The sequence below is a fragment of the Oculina patagonica genome, chromosome 13, assembly GCF_052425735.1.
Source record: "Oculina patagonica isolate OP01 chromosome 13, crgOcupat, whole genome shotgun sequence".
NCBI classification, from domain to species: Eukaryota; Metazoa; Cnidaria; class Anthozoa; order Scleractinia; family Oculinidae; genus Oculina; species Oculina patagonica.
The window spans coordinates 22,320,160-22,342,050 of NC_135770.1; the positions used below are offsets into that span (position 1 = coordinate 22,320,160).

At 39.6% G+C, this 21,891-nt stretch overlaps 2 protein-coding genes and 1 long non-coding RNA gene across 3 annotated transcripts; all 3 read right to left on the reverse strand.

Annotated features, from left to right (window-relative positions):
- Positions 1–7,200: 7,200 nt before the first annotated feature.
- Positions 7,201–10,824, reverse strand: LOC144636549 (uncharacterized). Its single transcript, XM_078495786.1, has 2 exons — positions 10,694–10,824; positions 7,201–7,772 (listed from the first exon to the last, which is right to left on the reverse strand). Exons 1-2 carry the CDS (start codon positions 10,743–10,745, stop codon positions 7,435–7,437), a joined length of 390 nt encoding a protein of 129 aa, XP_078351912.1. The 5' UTR covers positions 10,746–10,824; the 3' UTR covers positions 7,201–7,434.
- Positions 10,825–13,300: 2,476 nt separating this feature from the next.
- LOC144636618 (uncharacterized) lies at positions 13,301–17,274 on the reverse strand. Its single transcript, XR_013567571.1, has 3 exons — positions 16,829–17,274; positions 15,973–16,086; positions 13,301–13,888 (listed from the first exon to the last, which is right to left on the reverse strand). It is a non-coding gene; the product is annotated as an uncharacterized LOC144636618 (long non-coding RNA).
- Positions 17,275–18,175: 901 nt separating this feature from the next.
- Positions 18,176–21,885, reverse strand: LOC144636587 (tyrosine-protein kinase receptor Tie-1-like). Its single transcript, XM_078495807.1, has 4 exons — positions 21,878–21,885; positions 21,029–21,125; positions 20,148–20,247; positions 18,176–19,074 (listed from the first exon to the last, which is right to left on the reverse strand). Exons 2-4 carry the CDS (start codon positions 21,079–21,081, stop codon positions 19,012–19,014), a joined length of 216 nt encoding a protein of 71 aa, XP_078351933.1. The 5' UTR covers positions 21,082–21,125; positions 21,878–21,885; the 3' UTR covers positions 18,176–19,011.
- Positions 21,886–21,891: the final 6 nt, after the last annotated feature.

Consider the following 21,891-nt stretch of genomic DNA (forward strand, 5'->3'; position numbering starts at 1 on the left):
TAAGAAGTGAATACTTTCAATATTTTTCCAAGGATACGAGCTACAAGGTAAGCTGTTTCTTATTACGAGACGGAGAGCGAAAGAGAAAATAAATTCGATTTTGCCGTCAAAGTTGTTTGTGTGCTTTTCTTCATTCAGGCTACGTTTACACGGACACGGTTTCATTTGTAACCGCATCGAAAGCGATGCGGTTACGCCTTTCGTTTACACGGCACCGATCGAAACCACTACTGTAACCGGGTCGTTTTGAAAACGCTGTCAAAAGTGAAGCGTTTTCAAAACGATACGGTTTCGTTGTCGTGTAAACGGTCAAAAACGGCGAAACCGCATCGATTTGAAAACGGCCATGTATTTTGGCACGAACTGGCTGGCTTGCGAAGGGTAAACATAGCGAAACAAGCATAGACAGCAGCGCTCGGCTTATACAATCACATTCGAAAACAGTCGGAAAATCGTTAAATAGGCTCCGTGTAAACACTTCGAAACCGTGTCGTTTTCGATGCGGTTTCGAGGTCATGAAACCGTGTCGATTGATAACCGTGTCCGTGTAAACGTAGCCTCAAACAACAACAACTCAGCGTGCGAGTCTCGAGGGACGAAAATCATTTTTTTACGGCCCTAACGTGGTAGAATGGGCCAACCATGAATGACAACAGCTCGATGGCACTAAAAACTAGCTGCCTAAGGAAAGTTTTCGCGTTTTAAGCATTACACCAAAGCGTCTACGGCTCTGTTGTGTTTTTGCCGCTCGGGAAAAATTTACTTCATCGGGCGCTTCATTCAACTAGCGTTTTCAAAAATAAATGTTTATTTACATCAATTACAAATAAAATCGGTCCACAAAAATACTTAAAACTAAGCATGGAACCGAATTCTTTGACTCTTTTAACCCTTGGAATCTGTTCGGCTGTTCGAGGTTGTTTTGTTTTAATTTTCTTCCACTCGGGAGTAAACATTTTAATTTTAATTCAGCGAAAACTAACCTCAGAATATTTGCTGTTTTCGTCAATTTTATTCCTTCGCTCTGCCACCGTATAAACTTAGTCAATTTATCAGCCATTTGACACAAACTGCTCCAATCGTGTAAACTTGTACATGTGTAATTTATTGCTCGACCGCTAAGTTTATGTTCTCACACTGCACATAACAAACACAGTTTTTTTTCCCGCGGCCGGTTTTGCTGCACAATTCCACCGGCAATGTTATAAAACAATTGGTTCATGCTTTTAGCTGTGCTCCATCGAGTTATGGAGCACTTGGGAAGTTTGGAGAGCACTCAAGAAGCTAGAGTTGCCCTCGGCTGTCGCCTCGGGCAACTGTTATGTACGGCGCTAAGCATTGTGGGTACTCATTAAATATTCATCTTGCAAACATGGCTGCTTAGTGTATGACGTACACAACATGGTGTCAGAAGTGGGATCGGAAAATTCTCGCGTGAAAGAAAGCCATCGAGGAAAGAAAACCTTGTATCAAGATCGATTAGGGCCTAACGGATATTCAGAACCGAAATGGAAGGCGTAACAACGGCAAATACACCCAAAATGGATTGGCCCAGTGGCGACTTGCCGGGAGCGTGGCGATCGTTCAAAGAGCACTGCGAATTCACCTTCGGCGGCCCTCTCAAAGGCAAGACCGAAGAACAACGGTGCAATTACGTGATGATTTGGGTTGGCGATAAGGGCCGAGACATCTATAATACCTGGACTCTCAGCGAGGAAGAAAAGAAGAAACTACAAACGTATTACGACAAGTTTGAAGCCTACGTAAAGCCAAAATCGAACCATGTTTTCGCACGATACAAATTTCATAACAAAGTACAGCAAGAAGGCGAACCGTTCGACCAGTTCCTCACCGACCTGCAACTGCTAGTTAAAGATTGTGGATATAAGGATCCAGATGAGATGGTTAGGGACAGAGTTGTAATTGGATGTCGCTCACAGAAGGCAAGAGAAAAGCTGATTCAAGAAGGTTCTGGACTGACTCTCGAACAAGCCGTTGATATCGCTAGAACACAAGAAATATCCAGTGCTCAACTACAGACGATGGCTGGCGAAGATCCCAAAGTACAAGCTGTAGAAACCAGCTATACGAAATGGGAAGATCGTTCTAAACGCTCACGCCGAGATAAGGCATGAAAGTCATCAGAATGTACAAGATGTGGATCGACTCATGAGAAGAGCAGTGTATGCCCAGCACTAGGACGAAAATGTGCCAAGTGCAACAAGCCAAATCATTTCGCAAAAGTTTGCAAAACCGTGTTACCAAAGAACATGCACTTTGTGCAGGAAAGTAGCAGTGATGAAGAATTCTATGTGAGATGTCTCGAAACAGTGAACGCAGTTGACATGAGCGAGTGGTACGAGGAAATTATGATCCATGACAAAGTAGTCAAATTCCAGTTAGACACAGGAGCACGTTGCAATGTGATGCCCCTAGCAACTTTCCACAAGCTAGGAATCAAAGCAGAATTTACAAAGTCAGCTGCGCAACTGAAGTCCTACTCTGGTCATGTGATCGATGTCAGAGGAGTCACAACAATGCCATGCCAATATAAAGACAAACTGTACCAAGTGAAGTTTTACATTGTTGACCGCAAAGTGCCAGCAGTACTTAGTGCAGCCACCTGCACAGAGATGGGACTAGTCAGTCGGATACATACAGTTGCATCCACCTCCCCTAAGGACCAACAGGCAGATACCACCAGCCCAGCAAGTTCAGTAACACACACTGAAACAACAGCCAACCAAACAACCACCAGTGAACTGCACCAGGCAGATACTCCCGACATACTGCAAGAGTATTCTGATTTATTCCAAGGACTTGGCTGTCTTCCTGGAGAACATGCAATCAAGATTAACCCAGCGGTAACACCTGTTGTCCATCCTCCTAGGAAAGTCCCCGTGGCACTCAAAGGCAAGATAAAAGAAGAGTTAGATCGCATGGAAGAAGCTGGAGTGATTGTTCGCCAAACTGAGCCGACTGAGTGGGTCAGCTGCATGGTCACGGTTATAAAACCCTCCAAAATTCGTATCTGCATTGATCCAAGGGATCTAAATTAGGCCATTAAACGTGAACACTATCCAATGAAAACGATTGAAGAAGTTGTCGCAGAAATTCCTGGTGCAAAGGTGTTCTCAACCTTAGATGCCAAGTTAGGATTTTGGCAAATCAAGTTAGATGAAGCCAGCTCCAAGCTCTGCACCTTCAATTCTCCATTTGGAAGATATCGATTTACTAGACTCCCGTTCGGGATAAAATCAGCACCTGAAGTGTTTCAGAAGTCCATGTCCAACCTGTTTGAAGATATTGAAGGAGCCAAACCCATAGTAGACGACATACTAGTCTGGGGACGAGATGTTAAAGAACATGATGTACGACTCCGACAAGTCCTAGACAGATCTCGTGAAGCAAACCTAAAACTCAACCCTGAGAAATGCCACATCAGACAAGAAGCTGTACCCTACATTGGTCACGTGCTCACAAAGGATGGACTCATAGCGGATCCAGAAAAAATCCGTGCGGTACAGGAAATGCGACAACCACAGAACGCAAAGGAACTGAGAACATTTCTAGGATTCATGCAGTACTTGGCCAAATTCATGCCAAATATGGCTGATGTGAGCTCCCCACTCAGACAACTATTGGAGAAAGAGGTTGAGTGGCACTGGGAAAAGGAGCAAGAGGAAAGCTTTCAGAAGCTCAAGTTGATGGCTTCTAGTACACCTGTCCTTGGTTTTTATGACCCTGATAAACCAGTTACACTGTCAGTGGATGCCAGTTCCAAGGGACTTGGTGCTGTAGTTCTACAGGAAGACAAGCCAATCGCATATGCATCCAGAGCACTAACATCCACCCAAGAAAAATATGCGCAAATAGAAAAAGAAACCCTGGCTATTGTTTATGGTGCGCAGAAATTCCATCAATACCTCTATGGCAAGCAAGTTACGGTCCAGTCAGACCACAAGCCTCTTGAAGTCATTCTGAACAAACCATTACACCAAGCACCACTTCGCCTACAAAAGATGATGTTGTCCCTACAACGATATGATCTAAAAGTCAAGTTCAAGCCAGGAGCAGAAATGAACTTAGCTGATGCCTTAAGCAGGGCATTCCTCCCTGAAACAAAGGAAACACTAGTGCCAGATCTAGAGGTCAATGAAGTGAATTTGACAGCACACTTACCTATTTCGCCTGAAAGGTACCTGGAATTGCAGAAAGCTACAGCTAATGATTCAGTCATGCAAGTGCTTCAAGATATTGTGCTGGAAGGGTGGCCAGACAAGAGGGCAGAAGTTCCACTAGCGATCAGACAGTACTGGACGTTCAGAGAAGAGATCTCTTGCATTGATGGCCCATTATTCAAAGGACAAAAGCTCATTGTTCCACATGCACTTAGGGCTCAGATGCTGGAGAAGATACATGAGTCACACCAAGGGATAGTCAAGAGCAAACAACACGCTCGAGACCTACTGTTTTGGCCAGGAATGATGACCCAAATCGAAGAACAGGTGGCCAAGTGCTTCAAGTGCAGCCAGTACCAGACAGCACATGCCAAAGAGCCAATGATCATCACTGAAACACTAGAGAGACCATGGTCAAAGATAGCAGCAGACCTCTTTGAGTACCAAGGAAATAGTTATCTATTGTGCGTAGATTACTTCTCCAAGTGGATTGAAGTTGACAAACTTGATGATTTCACCAGCAGGAACACCATTAGTTACCTAAAGAGCCAGTTCTCAAGACATGGAATACCAGACCAATTGATAACTGACAATGGTTCACAGTTTACAAGCTCAGAATTCAATGCATTTACAAAGTGTTATGGGTTTGAACATACCACATCTAGCCCATGCACATTATCCTCAAGCAAACGGCGAGGTGGAAAGAGCAGTCCAGACAGTGAAAACCCTGCTCAAGAAAGGTGCAGACCCATATCAAGCTCTACTGAACTATCGAAACACACCACTAGAGAAGATTAATTTATCCCCAGCACAACTTCTTATGGGACGCAGACTTAACACTTCCAACCACTGCAGCCCTACTCAGACCACAGGGTGCCAGAGAAATTAAACACATCCTGGATAACATGAAGGAGAAGGAAAAACAGCAATATGACAAGCACTGTGGCAGAGAGTTACCATCACTACACACGGGCGATGTTATCAGAGTGCAACATGGCAAACAATGGAAAGCAGCAACAGTCCTGTACAAACATAGCTCACCCAGATCTTATGTTGTTCAAGCACCTGATGGTACCAAGTATCGCAGAAATAGGAAGCAGTTACATTTCACGAGGGCTCGAGCCACTATGGCATCAGCGGACACAGCAGCGTTAGATAAGCGACTGACAGTCCAGCTGATGGATAGTCCCAGCTCTCTAGTAACTAACACCAGTGAGAACAAAAACATAGTACCTCAAAACAGAACCATGGAAGAATCGAGAAATGACCCAGCTGCACAGTTAGGACCACCTGTTATGACCCAATCAGAGGCAGAGGTAGTCAAGACCCGATCAGGACGAACGTGAAAACCCCTAGTAATCTCCGTGACTTCAAATGTAGATATGCTATTTTGTTATTTGCTCAAGTTAAGGACTGTTTCAAGTTTGAGCAGTGGATTATTTTCAAACTGTGGATATTCTATTTTTTAGTTGCTCAAATTAAGGACTGCCAAGTTTGAACAGTGGACACTATGTTCTCGTTTCAGAAGTTTATTGTTGATATTTCGTTGAAGAACTTGTTATGTTTTTCACCAGTATCATCAGCTTCACGCCTGGTAATAAGAAAAGGGGAGATGTTATGTACGGCGCTAAGCATTTGGGTACCATAAATATTCATCTGCAAACATGGCTGCTTAGTGTATGACGTACACAACAGCAACTCTTACCCTTTTTTCGTGCTCTCCAAACTTCCCGCGTGCTCCATAACTCGATGGAGCACGCTAAAGCAGAACAATTGTTAACTACAGGTAAAATTTGGGAAGAAAAAAGTTTTCACTGGCAAAAGGAACAAGTTAAGGCACTGTTTTTTTCTCTACGGAAATCTCTCTAAATTACAATGAAAAATAATGAAAATTAGATTTCTAAAGGATGTTGGAAATAGAAGACATAGTTTATTAGGGAAGATAGCATTTTGAAAAGCCTAGTTGCATCTCAACTTGTATACATACTTTTACCTTTTCAAACGGATCACCAAGCAATCAAAGAGATCAGCAGCTTTTCTTTAGTTTTTATAGAACGATAAAAGGTGATAAAATCAAACGCACGGTTAATTATGATCAAAGGAGGACTCACAATGTCGATGCTTCCGTGCTGCAAACTAACAGAGAAAAGACATAATAAACCATCTGAGTGCAATGGTCACACGACAAACCCGCGGTTTGCCAAAACCGAAGAAAAGACATTTCCTTATGTCTTTATGTGGCTCAGTTCTCTTACCTCTTCAATAAATATGAACCAAACCGGCGTTTCTCTTGTTCTTTAGAATTAAATTCTGTATAGAGAATCAAAGGATCAATAGTAAAAAAGCCTAGAATGGAAGGATTAAGTTCCTGGGGGTGGGGGGTGAAAGGGGAGGGGGAGGGTGGCTGGGTCAAATCTGCTGTCATGGCTCATAAAATGCAATAAAATGTCCTTTCTTTCAAATTTTTTTTTTGACAGAGAATATATATCTTATTAACCACGCGCGAGGGCGTACTGGGGAATATTGGCCGAGGTTGAAGTACGGAGAGCGCAGGGTCCGTACCAAAAAGACAGGCATCGCCCAGTACGGTCCGAGAAGCTGTAGAGCAGATGATTGGTAGTAAGCACCCTAATTCGGAAAAATGCGGCAAAATTACTCGCGCTAAAAGAGTTTTTTTTTTTATTCTTTTCAAAGAATAAAAACTTCGAAAAACCCTATCCGAATTGAAACGGCCCCGCGGGACCGAAAATAAAGTTTGATTGGCTATTTAGTTTTGCCCTCGACCGCCTCAGTCTTATAATTATTTTAAAGTCCTTAAGGTTTTCTTGAAGTTATCGAACCACTCTGCGTCGTCGGCCTTTCTTTTTTTTCATATTTTTTTCGTAAAGAAAAAATGAAAATAAAAGAAAAAACCGGCAAGACTCCTCCTCCCAAGTTCAGTGCTGGCAATTAAAACCTTGTTGCAAAATTTTTATAAAAATGTGAAATCGAGAAACTACACTTCCAAAGAGGTTGCTTTTAAACACTTTTAATATCAAAAACCCCGCTGATATAACATCAGTGTCAGGCATGTTTACTCACTAAAAACTTTCGCTGATTTATGTAAAAAAAAAGTTGCTACAAGCAGCTGAACATTATAAAAACGCTCAAAAAACTCCATGCAGATTTCGTTTTAACTAGTTCCTCTAAGACTGTTCATCTACAAAAAAGTCACGTGGACATCAAATTCGTCCCGGGGTCATCACGCCTTGGTTTACTTAAGTAGTGCCAGGCCCAGGATGGAGCAAATGGTCATCAGGAACACGCTGAAGGAAACAGACGAGCCCGCGTTACACAGATCGGTGTCACAGCAACCGATAGCACATTCTCCAACGGCGACTTCATCGCATTTATCTTTCAACAATTTGCAAGTTGCGTCCGTTCCGCAGGATTGAACCACTGCAGTGTTCCCGTCATCATCCTTCGCCCAGGTCCTCGTGCATATATTCCAACCGCTTGGACAGGTCGTTTCTCTGCTGCTGTCCTTTTCCAGTTCTCCCTTCGAGCAGCTGTCATCTGTGCCGATGCAGGTGTAGCACTTGAGGCCATAAACTGAAATGAAAGATGAGAGAGGTAAAGCAGTTGCAAGAATATCACTTACCATTGAGAAATAAATCTTAAAAGAAAGTGTTCATTATTTATCATTAGGGGGTTGGTGAATGGGAGGGACGGGTCAACAAAGTTTGGCATTCCTATGAGGGGGGGGGGGGATTGGTTCACCACCTCCTGACAACTGATATTCGAGTTAGTAACATATCCCTGTTAGAATTGGCCATTGGAAAAAAATAGAAAATTGTTTTGCACGTGGTTTAACATAAAGTAATAGCATAAGAAAAGACTGGTTAACTTGGCAAGTAAATTACTGTTTGATGTATGTAGTCGACATTTTGTTTGTAGTATCAAAGCTTTGTAAAATTGTAAAGGGGAACCGGAACTAGTACATAATACACTGTTATATTAAATAAACGATGAATTCTTCATTGTGCACATGGACTCCGGTAAACTTCTAATTATTAATATAAAATAACCATTTAACACTTAGTTCGTCGTTTGACATCAAACATTCTTGAATGGACGCTGCTGCCTCTAATGAAAGGTTGTCTTGCTCTTATAGAGAATTTGACCCTTTGATATTGATCCTGCATGTGTCAGATTTACTAAGTTACTAAAAAAGATGGCATCAAGTCAAAGGTAGAAGATTTCCTTTGCTCCATGCCCATGCACAACTTTTTTCTTGGTTTATGCCTGCCATGCGATGTGCAGATGACGTCAGTACGTAGTGTGACTCGTGCACGTGATCAGGGTTCATAGCCCAAGTCAGTCTAAACGATAAAACTCGGCGCCAAAACAAAGCGATAAAGTTCAGCTTTATTGCAAATGTTCAATCGGCCAAATATAATTTACTTTTAGAGATATTTAACTGAACAATGGATTTCCCGTGGCGATATTTGCATGTTCATTAAAACCAATGAGGTTTTTTTCAATAACTTTTTAGTCTTGAGTACTCATTATCGTCGTCCATTCTTCAACGTCAAAAAATTCTCAGTGGCCTTAACTGTTTGCAAAAGAGTTAAAAGTAACTTTAATTTGCTCCTTGGAAATGAATTCTGCTTATTTTTTTTTATGTATACATGGTTACAGAATACTTAATAACTAAAAGCGGGTACTCAAACGCGCACGTAAAGTGCAAGTAGCTTTTGGTTGCAGCTGTAGTGTAGACGTTAACAGCAAGAGCATGGTGGCAAAATATGTTCGAGAAGGAAAAATTTCTTGAGCACTGTTACGGTCCGAGAATATGTGCAATATTTCGCGTTAGAAAATTGCTGGGACGTGAACTGGAACGGTGTTATTAAAAATGCATTGCAAAATTAAAGAATATAATTTACATTATAGCCTAACAAAAGTATAGTACTGTAAAAGGCTGGTACAATTGCAAAAGTCAGATTGGATCAACTGGAATCGCTGATTTGAATAAGAATATAGCATCTATTCACTCAATAGCTGCTAGTCTTATTCAAATCAACGTTCAATTGACCCGGTCCGAGTTTTGTACCTACCCTGCTGTAAATGAATGTTCCAAGTTCAAGTGCAAGTTATTTTTACCATTATAACGAAATAACAAATTCAAAAAATATAGGTGGCGAGGAAGACCATGAGAAACCACAAGGCTTGTTACAATGATAAAAAATCCTGATCAATCAACTTAAAACCATTATAATGATTGTTTTTTCACTTTTAAATTGTTAACAACTTCGTGTTATGGAACAAACAAATAGTGTAATGTGCTTAGTGAACGCGCTCAGCTATTAAGGAAACAATCACAAACCAAAATCAATATAAATAAGCTTGTTGGATGTAATTTATTCAGGCTAGTTCTTTTGTTAGGTGACTAAATCCGGTGAACGCCGGAAAAATGAAAATGACCGAGAGCAATAACCACCAGCCCCCAGTTGTTCAAAAGGTGTCATACAAACTGACCTACTTCGCTATCCACCGGATGAAGGTATCAATCTCTCACAATTGTGTCAGCATATTCCCTTTTACTATTGATTATTTTCTCATTGAACTGCCATGTCATGGTATGAAATCATTTCATGTTATGAACTATTTCTAGAAACATGCTGAATTTTCAAGTCCCCCGTGGAGGGAGATACAGATAGAAACGCGAACATTCTTGTGTCAAGTTGCTATTGGAATTCGTCATATTTCGAACAATTTTAAATTGCTGTGTCTATATTCCCGGCAGCCAGGCTGGGTGTTAAATAGACTAAATGCCTGGCAGTCACAATTTCAACTTAAAGGTCTTTTCAAACTTCTTGAGAGTATCAGATGTTTGTTTAAAAAATGTCGAGCGATTCCAAAAATTATGTTGGTTTTCTTTAGTGGACTGACGAAATATCCCAACTCGAACATACTATAAAATTGCTAGGTTCTGACTGCGGAGCAATTAGTGTACTTGCCAGCCCTGCATGACACAGCGTTTTAAAATCGTTTCGTTTCCCCTGGATGGATTCATTTGACCAAAGAAGGTTAACACTGCAATAATTTTGCGAGAATCTCATCGAGCTATTTCTTATCACACCACCAAAAACGAATACAGGAAAGGCAGACCAAATCCAGGGCTTCAGGCAATTCGTTCCTAGTCGAACCAAGTTGGTGCCGAACGACTGAAATAACAGACACTGCGCGAAATGATCAACTACAAATTCTACAAAAATGGGGTGTGGAACGGCACATGAATTCTAAGAAGAGCAGGACACATGGAGGTCGGCCATTGTAAACTACTTTGACTGGAAGCTTGGAATTTTTCTCCAGCCGAAGCCAAAATAAACTCAACATAAAATTTTTCTATTGATGGAATACCGACTTGATCCTTTCATAGCAACCGCGGTCTTCACATTGATCTTAACTCAGCTTAACTGTGCTCTTATTTAGGGGTTTTGAGTTGTAATAAAACAAAGACATGAACTTACCAGTTGCAAGAACTGCAAAGAAAACGAAAATGCTCAGCAGAGAACCCTTCATTCCGCGTGCTTCTTAAACCTCGCTGTAACTTGTATGTACGAACTTCAGCAAACCAGCGCCCACAACAGAGGTACACGATTTGAAAATGGGCGTATATATCCAGAACCTTAACCAATAAGATTTTAGTTGTAAATATAGTAACCAATCAGAACACGGCAGAATCGCAAACAGGAACTTGTAGTTTAATTAACATAACCAAAATTTGCAAGAATATTCTGTTGAACAATGAAGATCGTCTCTTTGTTACGGTGTATTTTGGCTTGATGAGATTTTCAAACATGTTACTACAACATATATCAGGCCACTAGTCGTGCCGTGACTATTAAGGTCAACATCAGCACTTTGGACCCAAAGGGTGTGAAAGTGACGGTGTCATTCCTATTATGGGGGAACCTGTCAAAGTAAGTAAATGTAATTCTTAGAAAACGCGGATGTTACATGAAAGCTTGTTTGACTGGTTTAACTGGTTAATCAAGTACTGGAAACCTGAGTCGCAACAAAGATTCAAGACAAATGAATGTGTTCTGCTATGGTCTATGACGCTATATTTCCACCAATATTTAAGATTCCTATTGAATCCTAGCACTCCAGCAAAAACGTGTCGAAGCGCTAGACACACGTCATTACAAAAACTGGTTTGATTTTGTTTAATTCAACTTTCGGAATAAGATAAATATTAGAACCCCTAAGCAGGAATTTGTCCAAGCATGTGGAAAAGTACAGGAAAGTTTTGGCATACTAATACAGCCCACGCAAACTGTATGACTCACGCAAACCGCAGACCCACGTTATTCAAGTTCCTGCTCTGATGGTCTTTGCTGTGCTGCGCTTTGCCTTAAAAGCCAAAACATGTTTAACGAGGGCCATGAAGAAAATGGGAACTGGGATTTAGGCAAATTTTCACTGGGAAAAGAGATTTGGGTCAGTGGGGCCGGGAAACAATAATTGATTTGGAAAATCAGGAAAACAATAGGCTGGGAAATGGAATTTGGGCAAAAGTTGGGCTGGGAAATGGGGTTTAATACCCATTAGAACTCTCTTAAACATTGTTTCACATTCTAATATATAGATTTAGGCAAGCCTAAAAGCGGAGCTCCCCAATTAATTATTTTGCACTTTATTGAACTCTGAATTCTGGCCATTGTAAAATTTTAAGGCTGAGAATTTTATATTAGTTTTATTTTTTTAATATATAATAATTAATATTTTTCCCTATTTCTTTTTTAATACCGTGTCCGGGGTGGGGGGGGGGGGGGGGTACTCCCTAAAATTTACTATGGTGGTGTGCCGCTGAGTTGCTGAGACTCTGGACCTGTTCCAGAGACAAAAGGTTCAATTTGCGACCCTGTTCCAGACAAACACTGCAAAGTAAGTACCCTGTTCCAGCAATATCCACAATAGAAATATATGAGATAGATATAACAACACTAGCGTACATCACAAAGCTCTCACTTGACTTCATCTGTGGCTTGGAGATAAAGCGGGTACCGTGTACAGCAACACCAAATAAGAGAACAAACAAAATCAATCAAAATGTTATAATTCCACCGAAAGCATTACCATTAAGAAGTCTGGATGGGAAATTATGTTGCAAAACGGGCAATTATGTTACCTTCGTGTAGAAAAAGGAGGGAGGCATATCACATGGCAAATTAGGCATTTATGTTGTTGCTTTACCAGCTTTAAAAGAAAGAAAAAATCACTTAAAATTTAGAGTATAAAGGAAATAACAAACATCTACATTTATAATAAGGTTGATTTTAATTTTTTTTTATTCACTCATTTATTCATTTTTATTTTCACTATTTGCCTATATTTTAATTTTGAATGGAAATGGCAGAGGTTATAGCAGAAACCCATATGGGTTTCTGGTTATAGCTAATGGTTTACAGCATATTGCCCAAACCAAGCTAACTCCAAGCAAACCGGAGTGAAAGCTAACCACAAGCAAACTAGAGTGAAAGCTAACCGCAAGCAAACCAGATGAATAAAGCAGGGGTGAACCTAACTCCGGAAACAAAGAAGTGACATTCTGTCATTTCTCCGAACAGGGTCACCCCATCCCCACCCCCCCCCACACACACACACACACACACAAAAAGAACCTGAAGCAGATAGCAACTTATTCACTTAAGGGGTTTTACTTCACTTACAGAAAAAAAGCAAAAATTCTGGGAAGCTAGAATATTGTTTGTGAGTCTCAAACTCAGTTTTGTTATTTGATTACCCAGAAAAAAAAATAGAATCATGTCTGCTTGTGTATAAAACTATGCAAGAAAAAATATAACATCAATTCTTTGACTACTCTTTTAAAAATTTGTTCGTATTATTGTCCATATTTTTATGGAGTCATGTTGCCCATTTGTCATGGAGTTCACAAAGTAAGCAAGTGAGTAACAATTTGGTTGCTACATGGTACCTTATGGATACTGCAAATTTTATCCGCTTTACAATATTTCACTTATTTTAAAAATATAGCTGTTCTTATAAATTGTACACAGCATACAATACATAAGAATGAAATTGGTAATGCCTATACTTTAGAATTACATTACAGTACCACCAGTTTCAGCATAACTAATCCAAATTCAAATAATTACATTACTTTGTAACTCCACTACCTTCCCCAAAGTCAACCAAAGATCTTATCATATAATTAGACAACTACATGTAAGTCCTGTGTAGTTGAGGGCTCAAAACATTTGGACACTTGCAGGTCATGTTAACTGGCCAAACAGATTTTAGCTTGGTCACATGTGGTTTCTTACCAGTCAAAACATTGAAAATAGCAATTTTAAACTACCACCATTTCTGCTGTTACTGTTTTCACTGTATATTTTTGAAAAGATCACTTCATAATGCCCTTGTTACATCTAACAAGATGTGAAAGTGACAGGTCAATCAAGAAGTCGTTTTTTAAAGTACACTGTAAATAGGATAACATTTAAAATCTAAATTTTGCTTATTTGTAGCTTTTCTTGATTTTAATTTACAAGTAATTTACTAGTCTCTAAAAAATAGCATCATGATGACACCCAAACATCGAGCTGGATTTAATCTTTCCTGTTTTCTATTTATGTCCTTGTCCTTACAAGTCTGTTTTTGTGTCTGTGGCGTTGCAAACTCTGCAAGTCATGTTCACCCTGAAAAAAGTCAAATGCCACAGATTAAATTAAAATTGATTAATTGGCATCAATATCAATAATTTATAAAACAAAACACTTAACTCGAGCTTGTTTAACTGAAGCCAAACCACTGGATGCAAAAGGATCCATTTAGATATTTAACAGACATTACAGACTATTTTTTTACTGATAACTGCAAAGTCAACTAAATACTTTAATTTGTTTTGGAGCTATTGTTTTCCTGCTCCATGTTGAGGCCCTGCCAGGGGGGTTCCCGTGTCGCTTGTCTAAATTTTAAAATGTGCCGTGTCGCTGTTTTATCAAACTTCGCGTCGCTGTCGGTAGTAAAATTGAAGGAAAATTACTTGTCCTTGTCGGAATTTAAGTTTTTTAAGAAGGGTTGTCGTTTGTCGCGATTTTATTTTATGTGCTGTCGTTACTTTTTGGGCCATGTCGCTTGTCGGAATTTACCCTGGCAGGGCCTCCATGTTGTTTTGAGGCTCTTTGATGCCTTGTTTCACTGGTTCGTACACTGAGGATTAGCTGACCATGGATTTCTGCCATAACCACACATTGGAATTTGTGAGGGGAGGTGACATTCAAACCATTTAACCTTCCACAGTGAGGCTAGGGTATAGATATTTTCTGGTACAAGATCTAAGCATTTCATGAAAACATACTTTTAGTGAAATATTAATTATTTAAATTGTCTACTAATACATTGTAGTTGTTTTGAATGTCATTGAGGAGTCAGAGACAAACTAACTCCCGAGTTAGGATTTCGAGTTGGATTTTCGAGTTAGGATTTGGAGTTGGATTTTCGAGTTAGGATTTCGAGTTCGATTTTCGAGTTAGGATTTCGAGTTGGATTTTTTTTTGACAAAGCAAAACCCATAACAATTATTGAAAGCTAACCATAAACAGGCTAACTGGAGTGCATAGTAGGCTAACCAAAGTAAATAGTAGGCTAACAGGAGTGTGTAGTAGGCTAATTGGAGTGCATAGTAAGCTAACTGGCGTGTATAGTAGGCTGACCGGAGTGCTTAGTCGGTAAGCAACGTGAAACCCCAACTCGAAATCCTAACTCGAAATCTAACTCGAAATCCAACTCGAAAATCCAACTCAAAAATCCATCTCGAAATCCTAACTCGAAATCCAACTCGAAATCGAACTCGAAAATCGAACTCGTAAATCCAACTCAAAATCCTAACTCAAAATCCAACTCTGTGAATAGGAAACCTCCATTGAGGAGTTGAATAATGAATGCAAATATTTAACAAAGTACGAAGATCAGCAGCAACCAAATGCAGATTAAAGCTGCTGGGTAAAAAAAGAACGAAACTGAATAAAAACATATTTAAATTATAACTACCAGTAGTAATACGTGACTCGCAGGGCCTCGCGAAGCTCTCGGTTTGGGAGGGGAGGGGGGTGTTATTAATAAGGAGTGGAGAATTGTAACGGGCATGGCCGCGACACCCTCCAGGGTCTAGTCTGCTTTGAAGATGGCGGCTCTTTCTGGTTCGCTGACTGAGTTCGTAAAGAGGTATAAAGAGTTGGGAAGCACAGGCTATTTTCAAAATCATCGATAAATTATTGGATGGTCGCATTTTGGACATTTATTTGAGGACATTAAAAAAGAAGAACGAACGGCAGGAGGATTCTAACCCTCCGCCCGCGCGCCCCTGATGGCAATGAAAAGTTTATAGCCTGAATAGGCGTTGAGGGAGTATTATGTGGAAATCAGTGTTATTTTAATCCGAAAAGCAAAACAATAAAAATGAAAGGCTCAGAATTGGAACCCACAAAAAAAGTAATAATAAAAAAAACCCTAGCCGGATTCCAACCCCCGCCCTCATTCCCGAAGATCTGATTTCAAGTTCGACGCCTCACACCATTAGGCCACCAGCATGCGGCCGTGTGATGTCATTTTCGCCACACACCAAGCTCACAAATATATATATATTTATATGACCGTAAACTCCACACGAGATTTCATCCCGCCTGAGCCCTTTGAGGGACAAAATTATACACCCCGCTATGCTCTGCCTTCGGTCTCGCTTCGCGAGGAACTAAAAATAATATAAAACTAGATACTGTACCTGATTTACTTTGCTGTTGTCCACTTTGCACAGAGCATTCTATACCAAGTTCAACAAAACTTGACTGTAGGTATTCTTCATTCATTGCGGCTTAATGGCAGAATATAACACTACCTAAAAGAAGGATTGACATAATAATCTATTAAAAACCACCACACTAGCTCTAATTAATGACCCTGTTTATAAAAATAATTTATAAAAAATTCTGTCTTATTTAATGGATCTCATCAAATAAAATAATGTTAGCCTCTTTCGTTTATACACTCAGTGAAGTGACCCTTCCTTCCTACAATGGGATATTTAGCATTTCTACTTGGGGGTTTCTTGTTAACTTATCTGTATAGAAAAAACATTGCCATTGCAAAGATACACATTCAACACTGTCATGATGATAGTCAATGTATTAAAGTGTGCATACACAGCTGCATACAGTGTCTAAAATGGCATGGATTACAAGTAGAGCGAACAATTGTGTTTTATAAAATTACTCAAAATAATTACCGGTAACTAAGATAGTTTTATGTGGAAATAAACTGAGCTTTTTTTTTGTTTCTGCTAAGGTGTGGTAAAAACGTGTCAACGCAAGAAATTCGCAACGTAACGATCTCTTGGCGTATTCGTCCACGACTCTAAAAAAAGTTCGTTTAAACGAATTCCAACAGCGAGTAAATAAGAATAAATAGATGAATTAAAAAAATAAAACACTAAGTTTAGCTGGGAGTTGCTTATAAACAATTCAACTTAATAAAAGTTCTGTAAACCAGAACCACTAAACCGACGCAAATTCACTCATAAAGCATATAATTACAGATTTTCACAAAAAAACATGGTATTCAGTAAAGTCAAAGTTTGTTACCTCATATTTGAAGTCGGAGAATGCTTGTCAATTCAGCAGGGCAAAGCTTTCAACCAGCTCATGAATTAATCGGAGGCGAAGCAGCCGCAGTTTTTCGTATTATTATCCAACCGCGTAGAACATAATTTATGTAAACTATAAATTATAACTTACTCCAGCACCACCGACACTTTGAATTATCTGCGAAGGTCTATTTCAGCCTTTTCCATCCGTGTAGCTATTGACACTTCTTTTTTCCTCTCTTCAGTGAATTGCGTTTAGCTCAATTAATTTCCTAGAGCTGGTCAGCCGCCGAAACGGTAGAAACTCGCTCTCCTCCACCTGTGCCATTTTTTCGGATCTCCCCGTAAGCCCTTATCGTTTGCCATAACTTCCATGATGTGTAAAGCCTTTAGACTGGGTAGACCGAGAAATATTTACGAAGACATTTCTTTTTCCTGCTCGGTTTCTCCTTGTGCTTCGTTCAGCTTAAAACTGAAAAGTACTTGCGCCCGCGGACCAATAGCAATGCTATCACTTGGTCAGCGGTCAACTTAAAAAAAACACGCGACCTTGACTAGTTCTAAACCTGAGCCCGCGATATGGTCATGTGATACTGGTCAGCGGATACCTGGTTTTGACAGCTGTCAATTAACCATAAAATTTATGTCCAATATACGAAGGAGGCAAAAGATTGACTCCCCTCCCCCCTCTGCTTGGGTTGCCTTGTGACTCCCCTCCCCCTCCCCGAGAGTCTGTACGCGCGGCGCGCGTACGCACCAAATTTTTTCGGCCTCCTGGGTTTACATCAATTCTCTCGTACCCGCATTACCCATGGTGCTCCGCTCCGCGCGCTGGCGCGCGCAGAGGAGCTCCGCTATTAATATGTAACAAAGTACCATATATTACTTTCGCACCTAAGACATCACTGGGGCAGTATAAACAAAGCTAATTGTTTATTTTTATAAAAGTAACCGCGACAAAAATAGTTAAAATGAGAAAAAGAACCCAGGCAATAGTTACCGTGGCTTCTTACCAAGTTTTGTAAACAGCAAAAAAAAAAAGTTGCACTACACACTAAAGTGCTTCATATTGTATGTCTACTAAATTGTCTAAAATGAAACGGCCATCAGCTAGGTCTTCTTATTTCTACTTCGTATTTTCTTTTTTAAAAATATTTATTTACTTTAAAAAATATTCCCCTTTTGTTTGCTTTCAGCTATGCACTATCCATGGACGTAGAACATGTACAGGAAGTACGTTACATAATACTTGTAATAAGATGTATAAGTTGGAATGAAATAAGGACGTCAATATATACTTTAAAGTAAAATTATCTCTTTCCACGGTAAGTAATAACGAAACTCCTTGACGCCTAAAGAACAGTTTATTTAATACTTTAAAGTGGATTCCCTTCTATGCCGAATCATATTTAAATCGACGAATGACAATATCCCGGAATGTATTAATGACCTACTCATCAGAAACTCTGATACCCATAATGGATCAACTCGTTTCTGACGGCCACAAGTTCATCATTTTAATTACTGTCAAGAGCAACCCTCCTAAAATAAAATCTTACTACTCACTTACTTTTGAATGCTTTCCTAAAGTATACTGCACTCAGTAAGCTAGCAAGAGGATATCATATTCGACATTATCAAAGGGCCCGTGTACGGTCCATTTTCCGGCACTGTCTTTAATGAACGTGTCTGATCGTTTAACCGCCCAAGTTTAAACATTCTGCACATCCTAGATTTCGCGTAAAGAGCAATGTTTGATCGTCTGGTCAGCGGTTTATCCATCATAATGTTGTATTAAAATGTATGATTGTTTACCGGGATTGTATGGGCTTTGACAAATGAAATTAATTCAATTAAATAATAAAAACTAAGTGACAAAACAGACGTTATAGTAATAAACAGTCAAACAGAAATTAAGCTTGATACGATTACGTTTTTGGCCAACCAAGCATTTCTTGCCTGTTTTTCTTTTTCTACCGTTTGAAGTTATTTTAAATCTAGCTTTTGAAGAAACTAATTATACCTTTTGGAGGAAGAAGTCAGGATTACTGTTTTATTTTCTATGTTGTTAAAAAAAACATGTGCCCTTTCTTTAGATACAAAGAAATTATTACTTTTGATGAACTATTTTTCCTTTGCCTAACAATTGTTTATTATCTACACTAATCTTTGCTAATGTTGCTAGTCCCAGTCCTCCACATTTCCATACAGTTGGTCGTCGTACACGTTCATGTAAATTATCTCCTGAAATGAAATTAAAAAATTTCCCTTGATCAGTCTAAATAGCCATCTGTGTACATTGTGTGAATTTCCCATAAAATAAAGGCACGCTGAGTTTTATTAAGGCATAAAGTTCACTGTACATCGAGGTTTTTCTATCAGCTAATCAAATGCAATTTGTCCCAGGAGCAAAGTATCAAAGGGGAATTATGAAATTTAGAAAACAATCGAGGAGCTGATTAGCTGATCGCATTGTGATCCCGCAGTACTTTGTTGATGTTAGAATATTCCAAGATTTTTTTCGGAGTTATTTCCAATCAATACATTTTTATTTTAAAATAAGTTCCATTACACGCAACCTCAACCTTGAAACGCCACGGAACAGTTAATTTCTATCGGGCGCCTGTCGGTTAAGTTCGCGGTGATTTTCATTGGACCAGCGCACGTTACTCTAAACTTGAAATTACTATCCAGTAGAGGTGAACAATGTGAGCAGATTCTGAGCAGCTAAGTAAATAGCGTTTCCTTACCTACCCAATTAAAATATAATTGTGTCGGTTGAAATATATTTTATAAGACTGCTTGCCATCCCTCTCTCGAGGTCCGGCGAGCAGTCGTTGAAAAAGCCGGATATGATGACATAAGAACAGTTGAGCGAGAGAGGAAATAGGTCAGAAAAAAAAAACACACTAAAGGCGTACTCTGCAAAGAAAGAGGGAAGAAAAAAGCGAGGAAGAAGACGATTGACCGCCTATTCCTCGTCCTCGCCTTCTTTCTTCATTCATAATAACGTCTAAACGTTTCGCAAGAAAGCTATTACTAGAGAAAAAGGGACTGCAAGCACTTGTTATCAATGGGCACTTGTGCTCAAGCACACTGAGGCCTCCTTTGCCCACTTTTATTGTTCACTGCCGTCATCTGTGTCCATTGAAAAATAACGCATGACAATTACGATCGAAAAAGACCATTCCACACAATGAACTCATTCAGAGTGTCCCAGTTTCTTTAACTATTCCCAGCGTTGACGCTAGACCCCACTGTGAACAACTTAGTCGAAAGATAAACGGACAACTGTAGAGACGTATAACAGAACTCACCTTGTGGCATCGTTCTAATCTCTTAATTGTCCTGCTGATGGAATCGAATGTTGGTCGACGTTCAGGCTCGTTTCTCCAGCATTCACACATTAGAGCATAACTGGAAAACAACCAAACTCCTTTATCTTACACACATCATTACACCATATGGAATTGTTCGTTTATGTACTGAACATATAGCTTGAACCAACAAAGAACAAAATGAATTTAGTAAGATGAATAGGACAATAAAATGACTTTTTGAGGGAATATTGGTTATTTGCGCCCGCGTAGTGTCATTTGCGGCCCGGGCGCTAAGCGCAAGAGCGCAAATGACACTTAAAAGGTGCAAACAAACAATATTACCGAAAAAAGTAATTTTATTATCATAATCGGATTTAGAAGCAAATGCACAAGGCGAAGAGACAGAGAGAGCAACTTGTTGTTGTCTTGCGAGAAACGAAACATCGTTCACTTGAATTGGGTATCACCGGTCGAGCTAATTTAGCTAAAGTATTGCAGGAATTTTACGCCGAAGTTCAACTGGAAAAAAGTAAGTTTGTAATGTATCATTATCCATGAATCAACCTATTGCTTATTATTTTCAGAGACATTGCAGCTAGCTCTTGTATACTACAACTATCTTGTAAGATTTTCTTTGCGACGTAGTGCTTCTGTTATTGAAAATGTTAACTTCATTAAACGTGTTAGCTATTTGGATTCGTGACGATTCGTCGGCCTTGATGTCGACCCGAAATACCGGAAGTCGATTTGCGCGACACTTGGAAACTAAATTGAGTACTATCTAAGCTAAGCAACGTCACCAGCAGAGGCGGAAACCACAGCAGTAGCAGCAACAACAACAACAACAACAACAACAACAATAAATCATTGCTACTCACATTTCATCATCAAGGTGGTCAGGTTTTGGCATTCTGTAATTGTCTTTTAACATGTAGGGAATACGATGAGCTTTAATATTGGGATAAGGGCAACCACCTAGAACGAGAACAGTTTTCGGACGAGTTGATGTCTTTCTAAAGTATTGCACACTTAAAGTAAATGTAAAATTTTGTGTTTCGAATTAACTTAGTCTCTTTCTGTTTATGCATCTGCCTTATAGAGCATTTAACTCAGTCATCTCATTGTGCAACTAGTTAATGTTAAAGTTGTGATTTCAAGAACGCCGATTTTTAAATATTAAAATAAAAACACTGGTATATTTTTTACCAGGAATCTTCCCATTATTTTAATAACAAAAATCATTATATCGACTTGCCAGAATTTTCTTACCCCCCACAATCTCGAAAATATGCGACCCCATTCTAGTAACCTTATTGAAAATACAACCCCATTATAGTCAACTAGTTGAATCGTGAAAATGCGACCCCATCCAGCGGCATATCCCCATTCACCCATTACTAGGAAGTACAACCCCGGACGCAAGTATTCAAGAACCAGTTTAAAAAGTTGGATGCTAACCCCTTATGGTTTTCTGCTGATACTTATGATATATCTACGTCTGCTACTTTCCTTCCAAGGTTGGGTGACAGCACTTTCTTTTAAAACAAATACAGTTTCTTGTTCAACCAACATCGAAGAACACGTAACCCATGTTAAATCTGCAATACCTTCATGTAAGCAAGCCTCCGGCGTAATTGCTCCTATAATAAGTGCATCCACAGAACTCACCCCGGCGATACTACTGTTAATTACCAATCAAAATATCTGAAATATACTCGTCTTCTCACCTATTGTGAAAATC